General features: G+C 50.5%; 1 protein-coding gene across 1 annotated transcript; it reads right to left on the bottom strand.

Annotated features, from left to right (window-relative positions):
* Positions 1-15,379: 15,379 nt before the first annotated feature.
* On the bottom strand, positions 15,380-16,054 carry LOC123346122 (E3 ubiquitin-protein ligase TRIM39-like; the record flags this gene model as incomplete). The annotated part of the gene is made up of 1 exon (XM_044983349.1): positions 15,380-16,054. A coding segment is annotated over one exon (603 nt), but the record flags the coding sequence as incomplete, so codon positions are not given.
* Between the last annotated feature and the right edge of the window lie 6,931 nt (positions 16,055-22,985).

Consider the following 22,985-nt stretch of genomic DNA (forward strand, 5'->3'; position numbering starts at 1 on the left):
TGGAACCGAGCAGGGAGCAGGTGTGAGTCTGGGGTCAAGGGAGCCTTTCACTCATGGGCCTTTTCGGTCCCTCCTCAGCCCTGCTCCAACTAGAGCAGCCCCTTCTCCCCCCACAGGAGTGCAGGGAGTGCAAGCTACACACACTGGCAGGAGTTCATTGCATGATCTGCTCCCAAAGTTCCCCCTCCTAATCCCTGCTATTGCTGCAATATCCAGGAAGTCTCATCCTTTTAGAACAATGGGGTCAGTCCCAAAGACCATCGGTTACTCTAGACAAGCAGCCCCCTCCTGCCATCCCAGGCCACACTCCCCTGCCCAGGCTAGAGAAGGAACAGAACCCAGGAGTCCGCACCTCTCCAGGGAAACCATTCCCCATCTCAAAGTCACAAAGACCCGAGGCACAGGAAGACCAGGGCCCTCCTCATTCCCCATTGATTTCCATGCTCAGCAGCTCACAGGGGCTGGCCCAGCTCAGAGACTATCAGCCTGGGAACAGTGTCCCACAAGGGAAGGGCTGGGAGCCCCATTGCTGGGACCTTTCCAAACACACTGGAGACGGCTCTGGAGAAGCCCCTGCCCAGTCTGAGAGTGAGGGGCTCTTGGGGGCTGTTTGCAAATGAAATCCCCCCTTTGGAGATGTTCTCTCCCCCTCTTTCTGCCTCTCTCCAGACAGACAGGGGAAGCCACCGAGGAACCCTAATGCCACTCACTTGCTGTAGGTGATGGTAGGATGGATGGTGGATGTTCAGGGTCAGCAGATGTCCCTCACCCGCCTCCTCACTCCCCAAGCCCAAGGCAGGCTGGAGAGGGTGGTGACCTGAGGAATTACCCAGCCCAGCCAGCAGGCAGGGTAATGATACTAGGGCGATCGACTGGCTGTGAAAACAAGAGTCTGTCTTATTGCCAAGGGATGGAGAAACTCAGCTAGCAGCAGCGGGGTGCAGAACACTGCCCTAGTGCAGAGGTGACAGCGGCTCCAGTATCCTGACATCCCAGCACTTTACACACCTTCCTGGAGCCTCCCCACTCCCCTGGGCTGTAGCGATGGGAGCCCCAACCCTACTGATGGCAAACGGGCATCAGCTACCAGCTCAGGATCACACCGAGTGTCAGAGCCAAGGATGGGCCCCTTCACTAACCACTGCTGCACACTCCCTCCCACAGCTGGCAATTGCAACCAGGCCCTAATGTCCGGTCCCCCTGCCTTTGAGAGGGAGTGTCACTCCTGCTTCCATTGCTGCCTATTGATCTGTGGGACTGGGCAAGTTGCTCCCCCTCTCTATGGCTCTCTGGGACTCACATCCCCGAATGGGCTTTAAAAAAGACAACGGTTAAAGTTTGGCCCCAACTATTTCTTGTTTCTCTCCACCAGCCATTTTAGCAAAGTTTAGAATTCTTGACGTTCAACACCTGGAAACATCCCTTTCTCCATCACAGACAGCTTGAGCCTCCCTTCTCACCCAGGCTCTCTGCTGCCTGGAGTTAGAGAATTGACCCTATTCCCATTGCACCTACCCAATGTGTCACACAGCAAAGCAGTGACAGAGCCAGAAAGAGAAGCCAACAGTCCTGACTCCTGTTCTAACTAACAGACAACAACCCCCATGGAGGCAGGGATAGAGCCCAGGAAATAAGGGGTGAAAATTTTCATGGAAACCCTTTTCTGTCAGAAAATCCACTGTTTCTTGAAATCATAACACGTAGGATGAAAAACCTTTGCAAACAAATATTTGTTTGCAAAACAAGAGCATTTCCTGTTTGTCACAGTTCATTAAACTGTCTCGTCGTACACAAAGAGGAGATGCTGTGATCTAGAAAGTTAGATGAGATGCTTCAGTCTGAGCTAAGTAGTTGCTGCTCTTAACAGTCTCAAAAGAATAAAATACCAATCAAATAGAATATTATGTCATAATCTGATATGGCTCAATGTGATAGGACACCTCCTATTCTGCACTGCTACTAGTGACACTCTTCAATGGATCCCCATCATCCACCCAGCATGAGGTAAGTGGGAGAGGATTGTTATTCATACTTGAAAGAAGGAGAAACTAAGGAGCAGTGACTTGTCTTAGCTGATGCAGCCAGTCAGTAGCAGAGTTGCTCTCAAATGAGCTACAGACCAACAATTATTGGTCCAGCAAATATTTTGGAAGAATTGGAATGTTAGAGAGGCTCATGAACTGCTCCGAGACAATGAATGGAGAGCAGCATCAACATTGGTCAAACATATCACTGATTGTGACTTATTTGCTTGGTCATAAAAGAGAGCGACAAAGACCAGCATTTCCTCCCTGTCAATAGCATAGAGGAAAAGGACAAAGGAAGCCAGAAGAGAAAGGTAGGAGGGACAGAGGAAAAGGGAAAACAAAAAGGAGAAACCCAAATGTTCCCCATAATTCTAAGGGACAAAGTCCTAGGTCAGAAATAAAATGTTGCCCGCACAATCTAGTGTTTTCTTTTCCTAAAAATCAGCCGGCACCTGATGGATCAGACTGAACAGGTTCCAAACCTCTCAGAGGCTCTTACCTTCTATACAGGGACATCTGTTTTCTAACAAAATCAAGAAAAGAAAAAGAGAAAACTCCGAAGAGGCTCCTCCTTGCGCTCATGTACGTGAAAGTGAATTCTCTCTCTGTCCTCAAGGAGAGACCTCGAGAAGGAGACGTGCTGAAGCAAAGCCACAGGGATCTCCAAGGTTGCCCCTGTCCTGCACCCCTGTCCTGCCTGGCTGATGTCAAGATCTCTCTGTGAGATCATCGCCTCCCTACCACCTTTGTCCAATAGGCTGACGTCCTGCCAAAGGCCTTTGTGATGTCACTGCCACACCACCCCTCCCCTGCAGTGCTGATGTCCTGCCCCTGTCCAGCCACATTGAATGGTTGAGCTGCTTCCCCTGGATCATCCCACTCAATGACTCTTCATTGTGGGGATGACACCGACTACACAGTAGAACACGAGGGGCTCTTCCCCAGGCCGCAATCAGGTTTTCATAAATTAGTAGACTTTATGGCCAGAAGGAACCATTAGAGCATTTGATTCCTCTGTGTATCCTAAGGTCTCCTATATGTCAAAAGAGCTGGGTTTTTCTTTTACTCGAACATTTTCCAGAAAGGCATCTAGTCTTTATTAGAAGATATCAAGAGATGGAGAAGGAGAAGCCATCATTTCTCTTGGTAGTTTGTTCCAGTGATGAATCACCCTCTTACAAATCTGTGTCTGATTGTCATTATATTTTTTCTGATTTCTGCTTCCATCCATGAGGTCTTGTCATGCCTGTCTCTGCTAGATAAAAGCCCTTTTATACTGAACATTTTCTCTCCATGAACTCAAGCAACTCGCCTCTCATTCTTCTTTTGTACATACTAAACAGACTGAGCATTTTCAATGTCTCATTACAAGGCATCATCCCCATCACTCAATTATGAATCTTTTCTGTACCCTCTCCAATTTTTTTAACATAATCTTCAAAATGTGGACACAAGAACTGGATTCAACATTCCAAGATCAGTCTCACCAATGCTGGATCACTTCCCTTTCCATACTCACCACTCTATCCATCCAAGAATGGCTTTAATCTTTTTTACCACAGTTTCACATGGACAGGTTATGTTGAGCAGCTCATCCACTATGGCCCCAAAATCCTTTTCAGGGTCACTGCTTTCCACCGGACTGTCCCCCATTCTGTAGGGTAGCGCCTGACTCCTTTGTGACTGGAAGTATGGGTTTGCCTATGGCTTTATTAAAACCTAATTATTCAGTAAGTATTTTAGAAGAGCTAGCCCCTTAGAGAGAGAATCATGAATTACTCAAAGACAATGAATGGAGAAAAGTGGCAAGAGCAATCAAACACATGTTTGGGTATGGCTTATTTCCTTGGTCTGAAAAGCGAGTAACCTGAGTCTCTTCCCTCACAATAGCCCCATGCTCACACAATCAGCGTTGAGACTCTGAGTCCTGGTCTACACTATGCATTTATACCGAATTTAGCAGCATTAAACCGTTTAACCCTGCACCCATCCACATGATATAAAGGGCTCTTAAAACCGATTTCTGTACTCCTCCCCAACGAGGGGAATAGCGCTGAAAGCGGTATTGCCATGTCGGATTAGGTTAGTGTGGCCGCAATTCGATGGCCTCCAGGTGGTATCCCACAGTGCACCATTGTGACCGCTCTGGAAAGCCATCTGAACTCGGATGCACTGGCCAGGTAGACAGGAAAAGCCCCACGAACTTTTGAATTTCATTTCCTGTTTGGCCAGCATGGAGAGCTCACCAGCACAGGTGACCACACAGAGCTCATCAGCACAGGTAACAATGCAGTCTCCTGAGAATCGAAAAAGAGCTCCAGCATGGACCGCACGGGAGGTACTGGATCTGATCGCTGTGTGGGGAGAGGATTCTGTGCTAACAGAACTCCGTTCCAAAAGACGAAATGAAAAAACATTTGAAAAAATTTCCAAGGCCATGATGCAGAGAGGCCACACCAGGGACTCAGTACAGTGCCGTGTGAAAGTTAAGGAGCTCAGACAAGCCTACCAGAAAACCAAAGAAGCAAACGGAAGGTCCGGGGCAGAGCCGAAAACATGCCGCTTCTACGCTGAGCTGCATGCAATTCTAGGGGGGTCCGCCACCACTACCCCACCCCTCTCCGTGGATTCCAAGGTGGGGGTGGTAATCTCAGCCATGCCTGAGGATTCTGCAGACGGGGAAGATGAGGAGGAGGAAGAGGAGGACAAGCTTGCAGAGAGCACACAGCACTCCGTTCTCCCCAACAGCCAGGAGCTTTTTCTCACCCTGACGGAATTACCCTCCCAGCCCTCCCAAGCCACTATCCCAGACAATGAAGCCATGGAAGGGACCTCTGGTGAGTGTACCTTTGTAAATATAAAACATGGTTTAAAAGCAAGCATTTTTTAATGATTAATTTGCCCTGAGGACTTGGGATGCAATCGCGGCCAGTAAAGTTATTGGAAAAGTCTGTTAACATGTCTGGGGATGGAACGGAAATCCTCCAGGGACATCTCCATGAAGCTCTCCTGGAGGTACTCCAAAAGCCTTTCCAGAAGGTTTCTGGACAGCGCAGCCTTATACTGTCCTCCATGGTAGGACACTTGACCACGCCATGCATGTAGCAAGTAATCTGGTATCATTGCATGACAAAGCCTAGCTGCGTATGGTCCCGGTGTTTGCTGGGATTCAAGCAACATCCGTTCTTTATCTCGCTGTGTTATCCTCAGGAGAGTGATATCGTTCATGGTAACCTGTTGAAATTCAGGAATTTAATTAAGGGGACAGATATGGCCATTCCTACTGGGCTGTGTGCCTGTGGCTTTAAAGAAATCCTTCCCTGCAGTTAGCCAAGCAGGGGGGGGGGGGGTGATTGGCACTGAGCTTTTTCACGTTTGGCTAGCAGGGATCTTCCCTGCTACCAGCCATGCGGTGGTGGGTGGTGGTGGCCAGCAGTGATCTTCTATGATACCAGCCACGCGGTGGGGGGAGGGGTAAAGCGATCATCCCAGAGAATTGGATGGGGGGGCGGTGGTGGTCCTGGTGCTGCACGTTAACAGGAAAGAAGCAGCACTCAATGGGCTTTGCTTGCTATTTGGGAAATGAGGGTGCTGGATATATGAAGGCTGCAGAAGCCGAAAGACAATGGCTTACCATGACCGCATGCAAGCTGAATTCTGCTGCCCAGACCTGCATCTGTGATCTTTAACACCAAAGCCGCAGGCACTCAATATTAAGATGCAAAATGCGACCTTGTACTGATATCACATGTGCTATGTAAGGTGAATAGTGTTGTTCACTGTGAAAGAGTGTAACCATTGTTCTGTAAAATGTATCTTTTAAAATACTTCTCTCCCTTTTTTCCCTCCCTCATGCAGCTGCAAATTTTTCAAGTCTCCCTCCTCCGTCCCGAAGGCTATCTCAGATAAGACGGCGGAAAAAAAAGACGCGAGACGAAATGTTCTCAGAAATCATGGAAGTGACCCGCAATGAAAGAGATCATCTGAATGAGTGGAAGGACGTGGTATCAAAGTACAGGAAAGATGCCAGTGACCGTGAGGACAGGAGGGACGAATGTGGGGACAGGAGGGATGAACGTGAGGAGAGGAGAGACGCTCAAGATGAGAGGAGAGATGCTCGAGATGAGAGGTGGCGGCAGGAAGATCAGCGGTGGCGGGCTGCAACGCTGGGGCTGCTGCATAATCAAACGGACATGCTCCGGCGTCTGGTGGAGCTTCAGAAACGGCAGCAGGATCACAGAGTGCCGCTGCAGCCCCTGTATAACCATCCTCCCTCCTCACCATGTTCCTTAGCCTTCTCATGCGTGGTGGGAGGCTCCGTGCACCCGCCCATTCCACCCCAGTGGACAGCCCAACCAAAAGGCTGTCATTATATTGAAAAAATGTTTAGTGGCCTTTTCCTTCCCTCCTATCCTCCTCCCAAACCACATCCGGGCTACCTTGTCAGTTCTCTCCCTCTTTTTATAATTAATTAATAAAGAATACATGATTTTTAAACAAGAGTGACTTTATTTCCTTAGCAAGCGTTAATCGAAGGGGGAGGGTGGGTGGCTTACAGGGAATGAGTCAATCAAGGGGGAGAGGGGTTTCATCAAGGAGAAACAAACACAACAGTCACACCGTACCCTGGCCAGTGATGAAACTGGTTTTCAAAGCTTCTCTGATGCGCACCGCTTCCTGGTGTGCTCTTCTAATCACCCTGGTGTCTGGCTGCGTGTAAAGTATCAGAGGGGTAGCCGTGTTAGTCTGGTTCTGTAGAAGCAGCAAAGAATCCTGTGGCACCTTATAGACTAACAGATGTTTTTGCAGCATGAGCTTTCGTGGGTGAATACCCACTTCTTCGGATGCAAGACTTGCATCCGAAGAAGTGGGTATTCACCCACGAAAGCTCATGCTGTAAAAACATCTGTTAGTCTATAAGGTGCCACAGGATTCTTTGCTGGCTGCGTGTAATCAGCAGGCAGGTGATTTGCCTCAGCCTCCCACCCCGCCATAAAGGTCTCCCCCTTACTCTCACAGAGATTGTGGAGCACACAGCAAGCAGAAATATCAATGGGGACATTGGTTTGGCTGAGGTCTGAGCCAGTCAGTAATGTGCGCCAGCGCGCCTTTAAACGGCCAAATGCACATTCTACCACCATTCTGCACTTGCTCAGCCTGTAGTTGAATAGCTCCTAACTACTATCCAGGCTGCCTGTGTATGGCTTCATGAGCCATGGCATCAAGGAGTAGGCTGGGTCCCCCAGGATAACTACAGGCATTTCAACATCCCCACCTGTTATTTTCTGGTCTGGGAAGTAATTCCCTTGCTGCAGCCGTTTAAACAGAGTAGTGTTCCTGAAGACGCGAGTGTTATGAACCCTTCCCGGCCATCCCACGTTGATGTAATGTCCCTTGTGATCCACCAGTGTTTGCAGCACCATTGAAAAGTACCCCTTGCGGTTTATGTAGTGGGTGCCCTGGTGCTCCAGTGCCAAGATAGGGATATGGGTTCCATCTATCGCCCCACCACAGTTAGGGAATCCCATTGCAGCAAAGCCATCCACTATGACCTGCACATTTCCCAGAGTCACAACCTTTCGTAGGAGCAGCGTAGTGATTGCTTTGGCTACTGGCATCACAGCAGCCCCCACAGTAGATTTGTCCACTCCAAATTGATTCCCAACTGACTGGTAGCTGTCTGGTGTTGCAAGCTTCCAGAGGGCTATCACCACTCGCTTCTCAACTGAGGGCTGCTCGCATCTTGGTATTCTGGTGTTTCAGGGCAGGGGAAAGCAAGTGACAAAGTTCCAGAAAAGTGCCCTTACGCACGCGAAAGTTTCGCAGCCACTGGGAATCGTCCCACACCTGCAACACTATGCAGTCCCACCAGTCTGTGCTTGTTTCCCAGGCCCAAAATTGTCGTTCAATGGCTAGAACCTGCCCCATTACCAGCAGGATCTCCAACGCACTGGGGCCCGCGGTTTGAGAGAATTTTGTGTCCATGTCCTCATCACTCTCGTCACCGCACTGCCGTAGCCGTCTCCTCCTCACCTGGTTTTGCAGGTCCTGGTTCAGCATAGACTGCACGAGAATGCACGAGGTGTTTACAACGTCCATGATTGCTGTCCTGAGCTGAGCAGGCTGCATGCTTGCCGTGTTATGGTGTCTGCACAGTTCATCCAGGAAAAAAGGCGCAAAATGGTTGTCTGCCTCTGCTTTCATGCAGGGAGGGGTGAGGCTGTACCCAGAACCACCTGCGACAATGTTTTTTGCCCCATCAGGCACTGGGATCTCAACCCAGAATTCCAAGGGGTGGGGGAGACTGCGGGAACTATGGGATAGCTACCCACAGTGCAACGCTCCCAAAATCGACGCTAGCCTCGGTACATGGATGCACTGCCGAATTAATGTGCTTAATGTGGCCACGTGCACTCAACTTTATACAATCAGTTTTAAAAACCAGTTTCTGTAAAATCGGAATAATCCAGTAGTGTAGACATACCCTACGTGTCCTGCCTCGGTCACCACAATTCTTTGGTAACCCACCAAACAGTTTCACATTCCAAACTCGCAGGGATGTTCTGCAGAAAGGCAGCAAGGAATGTGCTGCAAGTAGAAGGAGGTGGATCCATACTGTTAGCACAATGGGCATTTTTGACAGTGCTGCCTCCCATAGGCGGCCCATTCTGGGCTTCTGTGACTTAGGGTAGCTCCCCTGGCTACCTTAAATGACACTGGGGGATGGTTTATCCCCTCCCTGCCCCCAGAGCAGCCTGGAATGCCAAAGGTGCAGAAGTGGTGTCAAGCGACCTTTGCCATCTCCCCCAGAGCTGTGAGTTCTGTGCTGCATGTCCCAGAGGCCTGGCACAGTATTGCTCCCTGTGTTTCTAGACCTTGTGGTTGCAGAGATAACCCTGAAAAGGAACTGAGTGTAAGTGATGCACTGATGCCCGCCTGAGTCTGCAGACAGCCTGAAACCATAGTGCTAAGAAATGGGAACTTCTCCATTCCTCACAGCGCAGGGGACTCGTGATGCCATGGAATTCTGTGTGTCTGCCACAATTCACAGGTTGCCCCATGTTTTATCTTCTGCGTCCTGCCCTGCTGCAGACAAGAGTGGGGAAAGCCATCCCCTCACCTAAACAGCCGACGCCCCAGTCAGAGAAGGAATCTTCCCTCCCTCTTTCAAACATGCAATAGTCCAACCAACACTGACCAAACCCACCCTGGATGCTTCAGTTTTCACCACTATTACCAGCATCGTATCTATTCCTGAGCGAGCTGACAGGGGAGCTAGCAAACGGCCCCCCACTAGCTCATCTAGCTGGAGCTACACTCTAGACACGGCTCGCTCTGGATTGAGACCAGGCCATTGAACTGCAACTGCTTTAGGGGCACTGATGGATGATCTGCTTCTGTCACTGGACAGGTGGTTAGAATCTGACCAAGGAGCTATGAACTCCTGCTCACATGACGCTGTAAATGAGCAGCATTCACACACCGCTCCAGAGTCTGCACATGCTGTGTGGGGTCAAACTCATCCTGCCCTGGGACTTTGCTTTATTCATAAGGTAACTCACAATAACACAACAGGAACTCCAGCCCCAGCTTTCCTCCCAGACTGGCTTTTCCTAGGGCTCCTCCTGTGGTGCCAGCAGAGAGTGGGCGCAGCAGGTCCAGGGGAAGTTGACAACAGGACATGCTCACAGAGGTTGAGGGCCCTGGCTGGCCCCTGGCTGCCCAGAGGGAAGGGCCTGTGCACTCACAGAGCTGGGCATAGGAAGCACAGCGGGGTCCAGGTCTAACAGAGGCAGATGTCCCAACCAGTCCGGCCCATGTAATTTCTCTACGGGCCAGAGTTAGGAAGGTACAGCGGTGCCTACAGAGGCAGACAGATGCCTAGTGGGTTCTCAAAAGCTTCTAAGCAAGTAATACGCCCAAGGGAAATCAATAGGAGTTAGGTACCTAAGGGCTATTGAACCCAATGGGAGCTAGGCACCCAAGGGCTATTGAAACCAAAGGGAGTTAGGTGCCTAAACAGAAGCACTTTTGAAAATCCCACAAGGTACCTAACTTCCTAATCACTAATTTCAAGGAATTAGACCAGTCGGTCACTATTTTTACAGAGCATTCCAGAAGGTGGTAGACAGAACCCAGAGGAATTGTGATGAATTTCCTGGAGAGAACCAATCAAGACAATAAAGGGGGGGGGGTAGAGAGAGAGAAGCTGCACATGTGTAGTTGTGATGTTTATGACACATGTACATTGTCACTGAACAACCCAGTCTGACAATTTAATAGTTTATTTTGTTAAGATAAATATTTTGGATTTCTTCAAATTCCACAGTTGAAATACAAATGACGTTATTTAGAGAAGTTAAACTTCACTATAGATTTGAGGGAAGAATCAAAAAATAAATGTAAATAATTCCAGTTCTAAAAATATGTTTAGATGCTTGTTTATTAAATACTATTAAAATGTAAATTAAAATATTCTTGTATTTACACCTTGTTACAATAATATTTTCTAAATTAGAATCATCTTTATCCTTTCATATTTTACACTGAGATTTCACAGGGGTAGAAAATTCTGACAGGAGTGAATGACCCCATCCCCCACCACCTGCTACCCCTGGGGCAGGGGATGGGGAAAGGTGGGGGCTGGGGGTTCCCAGGTGTTATATCCTTGGGGGCAGCCGGTTTAGAAAGAAATCACTTGAGGCCAGACAGCAGACAGCTAACAAAACCACCATTTTATTTACAGACTCAGAGAACTCACCCAGCCGGCAGAAGCTGGCTGAGCTATCCCCTAATAATCTAACTCAGTTACCATAGGAACCAAAAACCATGACAACCAAATACACAACATATTCCTCCCCCCCTAATAAGAACATCCCCTAAATAAAACACACACTAGACTAGAGAAGGAGGGTAGACTGCCTCCATTCCTGGCTAAACCCTGGGGATTATTTTGCCCCATAACCGTGGGTTCGCCCTAGCTAAAGGTCCAGCCGATGAGGAGGCCTTCTGTCTCTAGGTGGATTACGGCGAACTTCTGGTGTTGTTGCACCCGAAAATACCATGGGCTCAGGATCCGCAGCACGAACGGGTGAGGAGGTGGTATCAGCTCGTGCTGGGCAAAGGGGTATCTCAGCCGCCGGCAGTAATGGAGGAGGACAGTCAGGAATAGGTGATTCGTGATTCGGTGTCTCACCAGAAGAGGTGAAGTCAGACCCCTCAATTGCAGATGTGTCCTGAGGACTGGCATGACCTGGCAACAGCTGATCTACATGTCGCCGCCAGGTAAGATTCTCTGCAGTCCGGACTGTGTAGGAAACAGGTCCTGTTTGAGTGATGACTGTGGCCTGGACCCATTTAGCTCTGGAAGTATAATTCCGAGCCAAAACTGGCTGTCCCGGGCTAAAGGTTCGGTCTTTTGCTCTGGGTGCCCGTCTGATGACTTGATATTGCTGCTGATGTTGCACAGTTTGTCTGGGTTCAGAAGGTTTCAGCAGATCAAAGCAAGTGCGCAGCTGTCGTCCCATCATTAGAGAGGCCGGAGATGCCTGGGTCGTAGCATGAGGTGTGTTTCGGTAGGAAAGTAAGAAGGTATCCAGACGCTTTTGAATGGAGTGTTGTCCCCTTGCTGATTTCAAAGCGTTTTTCATTGTCTGCACAAATCTTTCAGCTAATCCATTGGTGGATGGATGATATGGTGCTGACGTGATGTGGTGTATCCCATTTGCCTTCATAAAATTTTGAAACTCCTGACAAACTGCGGTCCGTTGTCGCTCACAAGTTGTTCTGGCAGACCAAAATGACTATAGAGTCCTCGTAGTTTTTGGATAGTACTCTCTGCAGTAGTGGACTGCATTATAGAGACTTCTGCCCATTTAGAATGGCATCTATTGCCACCAAGAACATGCTTCCTTCAAGGGGGCCAGCAAAGTCAACATGAATACGTTGCCACGGGTTTTCAGGCCAGTCCCATGGGTGTAGGGGTGCCCACTGGGGTGCATTCCTCACACCCTGACATGACATACAAGCTTTTGCCTTCTCTTCAATAGCACTGTCCAATCCAGGCCACCAAAAATAGTTTCGTGCAATTTCCTTCATGCGCACTATTCCACAGTGACCGGAATGTAGCTGTTCTAACATCTGTGATCTCAGTGGTGGTGGAATAATGACACGTCTCCCCCACAACAAACAACCAGATTGGACTGATAACTCTGTCCTCCTGGACATGTAGGTAACAAGGTCGGGTGAGACCAGAGAGGTTTGTCGAGTTTTTCCATGCATCACCAGGTCCATAACTTGGGACAATACTGGGTCAACGCGGGTTGCCTTCTTTATCTGAGTAGCAGTGATGGGTGTATTCTCTACCTGTTCAAAGTAGAAGATTTCCTTTTGGGCACTATCTTGATGTTTGACCGGCAAAGGCAACCTTGAGAGGCCATCTGCATTGCCGTGCAGAGTGGATTTCCGATATTTGATTTCATATGTGTGTGCTGAAAGTAACAATGCCCAACGTTGCATACGACTAGCAGCTAATGGGGGAACGCCTGTGTAGGGTCCAAAAATTGACGTCAGAGGTCGATGGTCTGTGAGAAGAGTAAACTTTCGCCCAAACAGGTACTGATGAAACTTCCGAATTCCAAAAACAATTCCTAATGCCTCACGTTCGATTTGGGCGTAGTTAGTTTCTGCTTTGCTTAGAGTGTGTGAAGCAAAAGCAATAGGTCTCTCTTCTCCCGAAGGCATAATGTGTGACACGACTGCTCCCACTCCATAAGGGGAGGCATCGCAGGCCAATTGTAGGGGTAAGGATGGATCAAAGTGCGTTAGAACTTCAGAATTTAGCAATGCATCCTTAGCTTTGTTAAATGCAACATCACAGGCTTCAGTCCACTTCCAGGCCTTGTTCTGCCCAAGGAGCTCATGAAGTGGTTTTAGCAGTGTGGCTAACTGTGAGATGAACTTTCCATAGTAGTTCAGTAGTCCTAGAAACGAGCGCAGCTGGCTTACATTTCAAGGTGGGGGAGCCTCCACAATAGCTTTAACTTTTGCAGGGGCCTTATGAAGACCTGCAGAATCAATGATGTGTCCCAAATATTCAACAGAGGGCTTGAAGAATTCACACTTGTCTTTGCGAACTCGTAGGCCATACTCTTCCAGTCTTTGTAGGGTAGCCTCTAAATTCTTTAAGTGATCCTCTTCATTTCTTCCAGTGACCAGGATATCATCCAGATAGCACTGAACTCCTGACAAGCCACACAAGATCTGGTCCATAGCCCTCTGGAACAGGGCGGGAGCAGATGTTATTCCGAAGGGTAGGCGGCAGTATCGATAAAGCCCCTTATGACTCACAATAGTCAACAGCTCTTGGGACTTTTCATCGACGTGCATCTGTAAATATGCTTGACTCAGATCAATCTTACTGAACTTTTGTCCCCCAGCCAGGCCTGCGAAGAGGTCATCGATGCGGGGAAGCGGGTATTGCTCTGCACACAACACTGGGTTGACAGTGACTTTAAAATCACCGCAAATCCGGAGAGAGCCATCTTTCTTCACTATTGGAATGATAGGAGTGGCCCATGAGCTATGGGTAACTGGTATTAGGACTCCATTGGTGACCAGGCGCTCCAGGTCTGCTTCAACTTTTGGCCTGATGGCATATGGCACAGTTCGGGCTTTCAGATATTTTGGTGGACTGTCAGGTTTAATGTTCAATGTCACAGTGATTCCCTTCATACTTCCCAAATCATCTCCAAAAACAGCAGCATGTTTCCTTAGTATAGGGGTTAGACTGGTTTCTTCTTTAGTCATCCGGTGCACTACTGCCCAGTTCAGTTGAATCTTCCCAAGCCAAGACCTACCCATTAAGGCTGGGTAGTTACCTCTCACCACAAACAGTGGCAATTTAGCCACCTGTCCATTGAGCTCCACCTTAAGATCAATAGTGCCCAGCATAGGCACAGCTTCTCCCGTATACGTCTTCAGAACAGTTTTTGTTGCCTTAAGCGGAAGATGCTGTAGCTTTTCTTTATACACAGTCTCGGAGATCAGTGAGACGGCTGCACCGGTCTCCAGTTCCATGCGTATACGTTTGCCATCCAATAACGGGCTTACGCAGTATTCATGTGAACCCACTGCCAAAGACAAAACATGCAGTGGCACTTTCTCTTGCGCTGAGGTGTCACCTTGATCATCCTGGGTCTGCTCTAGGGTATGCAGGGTTCCTCTTTTTGTCGGCCAGACCACAGGCCTCCTTTTCTTTTGTTTACAGGCACACTCAATGTGTCCCTTTTTGCCACAGTGTCGACACACCAGGTCCTTACACCAGCATTCCGATGCCTGGTGACCCGGCTTACCACAGCGGTAACATTCTTGACTCTGCACCGTTTTGTGGGTCAGTTCTTGTGACACTTTTTGCACCCTAGGGGATGCACCGATGTATTGCGCCTCCCTTGTAGCCAGTTCCATGGAGACAGCAATATCAACAGCCTTCTGTAATGTAAGCTGAGCCTCTGTCAGTAGGCGCTTCCGTATAGCTTCACTGTACAGGCCACACACTAACCTGTCACGCAGGGCATCATTTAACATCTCTTTAAATTCACAGTGTTCTGCTAGCTTTTTTAAAATGGCTACAAATTGTACAACTGTTTCATCTTCCTTTTGGTCTCTTTTGTGGAACCTATATCTTTCAGCAACTACCAGTGGTTTGGGGGAGAAATGGGACCCCAGGATTTCCACAATGTCACTGTAAGATTTAGTCTCAGGCTTGACAGGGTGTAGTAAGCTGCGTAGCAGGGAGTAGGTTTTAGCCCCTACAACACTTAAGAATATTGGCACCATCTTTGTTTCTGTAATGTCATTTGCAATACCAAAAAGCTCAAAACGCTCAGTATACACATGCCACTGCTCTATATTCTCATCAACAGGTTCCAGTGGCCTGGTCAGAGTAGCCATGATTTTAGTTTCACTTTCACAGTCAGTGCAAACAAGCAGTATTTTTATTTGTTTGTTTTGTATCTTGACTTCTACTTCCTTCTGTTACTGGAGCAGCACCAGGATCCCATTCTCGTCACCACTTGTTATATCCTTGGGGGCAGCCGGTTTAGGAAGAAATCACTTGAGGCCAGACAGCAGACAGGTAACAAAACCACCATTTTATTTACAGACTCAGAGTACTCACCAGCCGGCTGAAGCTGGCTGAGCTATCCCCTAATAATCTAACTCAGTTACCATAGGAACCAAAAACCATGACAACCAAATACACAACACCAGGTGTCTGGTTTCAACTGGAACCTCCAGTTGAAAAGGGAAACTGGCAGCGTTTGGTCAGCACAGAAAGTCCAGTTGCTGCAGGAACTGGCCCCCACCACTGGGGGCAGGAAGAGCAGCAGGGCTGGGAGGGGCCAGTCTGTGCCGCGGGGTCACTGTCAGGGACCGAGATTCCCTCCGGCCTGAGCTGGGACCGGGCAGATTATCAGAGGAGCTGCGTTTGTACCCCCAGCGTTGAGACCAGGACAGAAGAAAGGGCGGAGCTTCCCGGAGAAGGTGCCAGTGAAAGTGAAGAGATGGGACCTGTCAGTCACATTGTAAAACGAGACCTCGCCCGCCTCATAGTCCAGGAAAATCCCCACCCGGCTGGGCCTGACGCTCACGGGGAGGGGGGTCGGGGTGGAGGTGAGGGCCTTGTATCCCCCATCCCTCAGCCACACGGCCCAGTATCCATTCCTAGGTGTGTATGTGACCTTCCCCTTCCTGCTCACAGATTCCCTACAAACCCCCAGTTCCCATCTCGTCTTGTCTCCCACCTCCACCTCCCAGTAACGCCTCCCGCCCGCAAACCCCTCAGCGCCCAGGACACAGAGACAATAATCAAATCTCTCAGGGTTGTTGGGCAGATCGTGGCGAGTGTCTCCGTCTCTCACACGTTTCCGATCCTCAGACAGGACGAGCCAGGGATTTGCCGTGTCTGGATCCAGAGTCACGTCCACTGGGGAGAGAGTCACAGAGTCAGGGCCGGGGGCAGGGGCTGGTCACTGGGATCAAAAGGAAATTAACCTGCATCCCCATTAATCACTGGGGGGGGGGTTGTGGCCTGAGGGGAGTCAGGGCCCCTCTGCCTGGAGGAGACAATGAGGGGAAGGGGCAGGAGGAGCGGGGGAGGGGTTGGAAGGTGTCAGGGGAGGTGGGGGAGAGGAGGTGACAGACTGATGCTGGGAGAGGAAAGGGGAGGGGGAGGTGACAGGAGCACAGGGGGTGGAGGGAGGGGCAGAGGGGAGGGCCAGGCACAAGGGCAATGGGGGGACAAGGGAAGGGGTGGGAACCAGGAGGACAGAGGGGGGTAAATGGCAGGTCTAGGGGGCTGCAGGGGGTGAGGGGAGGGGTGGGAACCAGGAGGACGGGGGGTGTGTGTGAAGGGAAGGGTAGGTTAATAGGGGCTTCAGGGGATGAGGGGCAGAAGAAGGGGACAGGCCCCAGGGGGCACAGGGAAGCAAGGGAAGGGGTGAGCACCAGAGGGCAGAGGGATGTGAGGGAATGTGAGGGGGGGAGCTCCAATAGGACAGGGGGGAATCAAGGGGAGGGACAGATGCTGGGGGATGGGGATGAGGAGGGGCAGGTGCCAGAACCATGTAGGGGACGGGGAGCAAATGGGCAGACACCAGGAGGACAGAGTGAGGAAGGACACCGGGGACAGACGTGCTGGCTATGGCAGGGACAGTGTCACCAGTAGGTGAGGAGGAGGCAGGTACCAGGGGGCTGAAGTGGGGTGAGGAGAGGGGTGGGCACTGGGGGTGGAGGGGGGGCTAAGCGGGATGACAAGGGGCAGGTACCAGGGCTGTAGAGCAGGGGTTTTCAAACTGGGGGTCAGACTCAGGACCCCTCGGGGGTCACGAGGTTATTACAAGGGGGGTCATGAGCTGTCAGCCTCCACCCCAAACCTCTGCCCTCCACACTACGGCATTTATAATGGTGTTAAATATATAAACAAGTGTTTTTAATATATAAGGGGGGTCACACTCAGAGGCTTGTTATGTCAAAGGGGTCACCAGTACAAAAGTCTGAGAACCCCTGCTGTAGAGCATGAGTGAGGGGCAGGACTGGTGCCAAGGGAAAGAGAGAGACAAGGGGAGGGGTGGGCACCAGGAGTCCAAAGGGGGGGTCAGGAGAGGGGGTGGGTGCTGGGGGACAGAACAAGGAGAGGGAAGGGGCTTGCACCAGAGGGCACAAGGGGTGAACAGAGGGGCAGGCGCTAGGGAGGCAGAGGGGAAGCAGAAGGAGGGGCTGACACCAGGGGAAAAGGAGGGGGTGGGGAGAGGCACAGGTGAGAAGGGGACAAAGAGGGGTGAGGGGTAGGGCAGGTGCCAGAGGGGTATGGGGGGGCAAAGGGTGGAAGGAGCCTCTAGGGGCCAACAGGGCTGTGAGGAAAAGGGCAGTTATCAAGGGGGAGAGGGGCGTGAGGGGTGGGGGCCAGGAGGACAGAGGCAGAGAGGAAAGGAGTAGTCCCCAGGAAGGATGGGGAGGATTGAGCAGAGGGGCAGATGGGAGGAGGAGGGGGTGGGCACCAGGGGGCAGAGTGGGGGCAAGAGAACAGGTGAGCAAGAGACCAGGGGGTGGGGGAAGGTGCTTGTGCTGAGGAGAGAGATGGGGGCCAGGGCGGGAGAAAGAAGGGGCAGGAACCAGGGGCAGAGTGGGGGAGAGACAAATGCTGGGGGGACAGTACATAAGAAGATAAGAACGGCTGTACTGGGTCAGACCAAAGGTCCATCCAGCCCAGTATCCTGTCTGCAGACATTGGCCAATGCCAGGTGCTCCAGAGGGACTGGACCTAACAGGCAATGATCAAGTGATCTCTCTCCTGCCATCCATCTCCACTCTCTGACAACAGAGGCTAGGGACACCATTCCTTACCCAAAACTACTTATAGTGGTGGGGCATGGGATGGGGAAGGCACCAGGGGCAAAAGGGCAGGGGGTGAGGGAAGGTGTGGTCATCAGTGGGTGGGAGGGCAAGGGAAGGGGTGGGGGCCAGAGGCTAGAGGGGTACAAAGGGAGGTGTGAAAGCCAAGGGGCAGAGGAGGGATAGCAGATGGGCAGGCAGCAATGGGACAGGGGGAGTGGTAGGCACCAGGGGGACAGTGGTGCAGCCTGGAATGGGGCAGGCACCAGGGAGAACAAGGGGAAAAAAGGATGAGCAGGTATTAGGGGTAGAGGAGGAGCAAGGGAAGAGGTGGGCGCCAGAGGGGCAGGTGACAAGGATAGAAGTGGGGAAAGGAAGGGGCAGACAAGAGGAAAGAAGGGGGGGAAGCACGTGTGCCAGGAGAGAGGGGGTGAAAGGAGGGGTGGGCACAATAAAGGCAGGGGGTGGGGCAAGTCATGGGTGATGGGGGAAGAGGGGCATGAAGAGAGCAGGGTCAGTGGGGCAGAGGGGGTAGGCACCAGGGAGGAGGGGGGTGACCGCAGGGGCAGGTGCCAGGGGGAGTGAGGGAAGGGGTCAGCACCAGGAGGGTGCAGGGGGAGGGGAAGGGCAGGTGCCAGAGGGACTGAGGGGGTTGAGCAGAAGGGCAGGCACAGGGAGGGCAGAGGAGGGAGGGGCAGGCACCAGGGGGCACAGTGAGGGGTGTGGAAGTAGAACAAGGCCTGACAGGGATTTGAAGGGGATTTCAATTACAAACAGTCTCTTCTGTGAGCAAGAGTCAGGCCAGCTGTAACCCTACTAACGCGCGAGGATTGTGTGAGGCGAATGGGAAAGAACTGTGGGAGAAATTGTTGCGACCTTGTGTAGATAAGTATGGAATGTAAACCAGAGTCTAAATAGAGGTGAAAAATAAGATATCAGGATGGCCTATGTATAAACAAAATGCAGCTGTTGCTCATTATTGTCTGTAACAAAAGGTATAAACGTTGCTGTAATTGTTTACCTGGAGAGAGACCTGTTTAGCTCTCTCCCGCCATGCAATTGCTAGAGATAATAAAGTATCTGACTTTGCTGCACCCAAAAAAGAGAGTGAGAACTCTGTTTTTCTCCGACAGGGGCAATGAGAGGGGTGGGCACCAGGGGGCAGAGAGGGGTAAGAGGCAGGGCAGGTGGGTAGAGGGAGGTGTTAGGAGAGGGGATTGGGGAGAGGCAGGAGCCAGAAGGTCAGAGTGGTGCTAGAGGAGGGGTGGGCACAGGGGGGTGAGGGCAGGGGCAGGTCAGGCTTGACAAAGCCCTGGCTGGGATGATTTAGTTGGTGTCGGTCCTGCCTTGAGCAGGGGGTTGGACTAGATTCCTCCTGAGATTCTATGATTCTAGGTGCCAGGGGTCAGAGAGGTTGGGGAGGGGGACAGGTGCCAGGTGGGCTGAGGGGAGTGAGACAGGCGGGAATCAGGACAGCAGAGGAGGGTGAGGGGCATCAGGGGGTAGAGGGGATGAGGGCAGTGTCAGGCACCAGGGGAGCAGATGGCGGGTGATGGGAGGTGGGAGACATGGCAGCAGAGGGGGAAAGGGGAGAGGTGGATGCCAGGTGGTAGAAGGGGGTGAAATGATGGGTGGGTTCCAGGATACAGAGGATGTTTGGGGAAGAGGGGCAGGTTCCAGGAGGGCAGGAGGAAAAGGGAGGATCCAGTGGGGCAGAGGTGGGTGGAGGGCAGGGGCACGAGCCAGGGAGGCAAAGCTGAGGCAGAGGGGCCCAGGGGAGCAGAAAGGGGGTGAGAAGAAGGGGAGGGGCAAGGGGGGAGAAGTGAGGATAGAGGCAGGGGCCAGGTGGGCACATGGATGAGCGAAGGGTAAGGAAGGGGCAGGAGCCACAGACGGGGGAGGGAGAGGCAGGCCCCAGGGAATCTCTGTTGCTTTCCAGCCATGTGTGATTGGTTTGTCACTAAGATCAGGTCTGTGCCATCCCCACACACACTGGCCAGGCAGCCCTGCCCCAGGGCGTGAAGCTGGGACTCTTCCATTTTCCAGCCAGACAAACCCCACAGGCAGCCCCTCCCCTCACCCGGTCCAGCCCCTCCCCCAAGGCACAGGCAGTGTGTCTGGGCTGGGCTCACGAGGAGGGGGCAGTGCAGTGGGGGATTCTGGGGTGGGGTAAATACATACTTATTTGGCTGTTGCTCATGAGGCTGGGACAGTCAGGGGACTGTTTCCCAATGTACTGCCCCCTCCATCTGAGATAAGCTCCACCCAGTGATTTCCCTACACCCCCCCCTGAATTTTCCCAACACCCCCCCCCAGTTTTGTGAGCTAGTTACATACCCATTTAGTGACTGTTTGGAAATCTGAATTTAAACTGAAACATTAATACACACTTTAAAAGCTTATACAGTGTATGATAAAATATGTGCATGATAAAATATGATAAAATACTGAAAAAGTATAATAGATTTGAAAAGTATGAACATAGACTAGCTTCCTTGCTTCCTTATACAGCTGTTTTTTATGATGTCAGTGCATTCATTTCGGTGATGTTAGCCAACCTAATAATTTCAAATGATGATTTGTAAGCAAAGTCTAAATGAGTTCTCCCTGACAGCTAGTGATGAGCTGCGGGCTAAGGCTTCAGGGCCAGATTATATTTACATTCACACCTAATCTACCTAGGTATCCAGCAAACAGAGCTGTGTTGTCCAAGTGATAGATTTTGGCTGGGGTTGGGTTACAAACGTAACCCAAATGTAGGGGGAAGGGGGGATGAAATGTTGTTCTTATTGTACGAGTAAAGGGCAGTAGAACTGTACTTAGCCTGTGATGATTTGAAGGCATCAAGAGAGAGGGTGGGGACCTGTCCCTCTCCACTGTTTAAAGACAGAGCTGATTAGGCTCAATAGATAGTCTTTTGTTCTGTTAAGTGACCACTGCAGCTGAAATCACTGACAATCAGGTCTAAGTGCTTAGTCCTGTTGTGGGGACAGTGTTCCTGTGGGTACAGTGTTTTTGTGTAAGAGACAGCCCAGACTGCACTAGCAGCGAGGTTCCCGCACTGAGAGCTCAGCTGAAATCACTGAGAGCTGGTGGAACCTCAAGAGACCAACTTGCAGAGGTCACAGTGGTAGGTGACAGCAGAAGGTGACTGTGCAGGGCCATTGGCAACAGAGCGGTGGAGTGAACAGTGGCACAACGAACAGCCATGGCCAGAGCGAACTGTGCCTTTTTGTCCCCCACCTGGGAGGTGTACTCACGTGAAAGTGAAGTCTGAGTCTCCACTGACCAAGGACAACACCGGTGAGTGGAGTGCGGTGGAGGGAAAAGTGAGGGGCACGTTAAATAAACATTTGTTTGTTGGACTATATTTTAGTCACTTTGCTCCAGAATGCTAGATTTGTGACTGGGAATGGAAACTTATATAAATATGTTTCCCATTGGCCATTATCTTTGAAAAATCATGGCGATCGGGGGAGGTCTCGGATGACTGGAAAAAAGCTAATGTGGTGCCCATCTTTAAAAAAGGGAAGAAGGAAGATCCAGGGAACTACAGGCCAGTCAGTCTCACCTCAGTCCCTGGAAAAATCATGGAACAGGTCCTCAAGGAATCAATTCTGAACCACTTAAAGGAGGGGAAAGTGATCAGGAACAGTCAGCATGGATTCACCAAGGGCAAGTCATGCCTGACTAACCTAATTGCCTTCTATGATGAGATAACCGGCTCTGTGGATGAGGGGAAAGCAGTGGATGTGCTATTTCTGGACTTTAGCAAAGCTTTTGATACAGTCTCCCACAGTATTCTTGCCAGCAAGTTAAAGAAGTATGGGCTGGATGAATGGACGATAAGATGGATAGAAAACTGGCTAGATGGTCGGGCTCAACGAGTAGTGATCAATGGTTCCATGTCTAGTTGGCAGCCGGTATCAAGTGGAGTGCCCCAAGGGTCAGTGCTGGGGCCGGTTTTGTTCAATATCTTCATTAACAATCTGGAGAATGGTGTGGACTGCACCCTTAGCAAGTTTGCAGATGACACTAAACTGGGAGGAGTGGTTGATACGCTGGAGGGTAGGGCTAGGATACAGAGGGACCTAGACAAATTAGAGGATTGGGCCAAAAGAAATATGATGAGATTCAACAAGGACAAGTGCAGAGTCCTGCACTTAGGACGGAAGAATCCCATGCACTGCTACAGACTAGGGACCGAATGGCTTGGCAGCAGTTCTGCAGAAAAGGACCTAGGGGTTACGGTGGATGAAAAGCTGAATATGAGTCAACAGTGTGCCCTTGTTGCCAAGAAGGCTAATGGCATTTTGGGTTGTATAAGTAGGGGCATTTCCAGCAGATCGAGGGATGTGATCATTCCCCTCTATTCAGCACTGGTGAGGCCTCATTTGGAGTACTGTGTCCAGTTTTGGGCCCCACACTACAAGAAGGATGTGGATAAATTGGAGAGAGTCCAGCGGAGGGCAACAAAAATGATTAGGGGGCTGGAGCACATGACTTATGAGGAGAGGCTGAGGGAACTGAGATTGTTTAGCCTGCAAAAGAGAAGAACGAGGGGGGATTTGATAGCTGCTTTCAACTACCTGAAAGGGGGTTCCAAAGAGGATGGATCTAGACTGTTCTCAGTGGTAGAAGATGACAGAACAAGGAGTAATGGTCTCAAGTTGCAGAGAGGGAGGTTTAGATTGGACATTAGGAAAAACTTTTTCACTAGTAGGTGGTGAAGAACTGGAATGGGTTACCTAGGGAGGTGGTGGAATCTCCTTCCTTAGAGGTTTTTAAGGTCAGGCTTGACAAAGCCCTGGCTGGGATGATTTAGTTGGGTTTGGTCCTGCTTTGAGCAGGGGGTTGGACTAGATGACCTCCTGAGGTCCCTTCCAACCCTGAGATTCTATGATTCTATGAAGATTTGAAGATATGAAGAATGGAAACTTATATAAATATGTTTCCCAGTAGGCCAAGATTTTTAAAATGCAGTATTTGCCAAGGTTGTTATCTCACATTGTTGCTATCTTGGGAGGTCATTATGTTGGGGAGTTTCTGTACTAAACATTTTTATTA

Source organism: Mauremys mutica, chromosome 12, assembly GCF_020497125.1.
Source record: "Mauremys mutica isolate MM-2020 ecotype Southern chromosome 12, ASM2049712v1, whole genome shotgun sequence".
Taxonomy (NCBI): Eukaryota; Metazoa; Chordata; order Testudines; family Geoemydidae; genus Mauremys; species Mauremys mutica.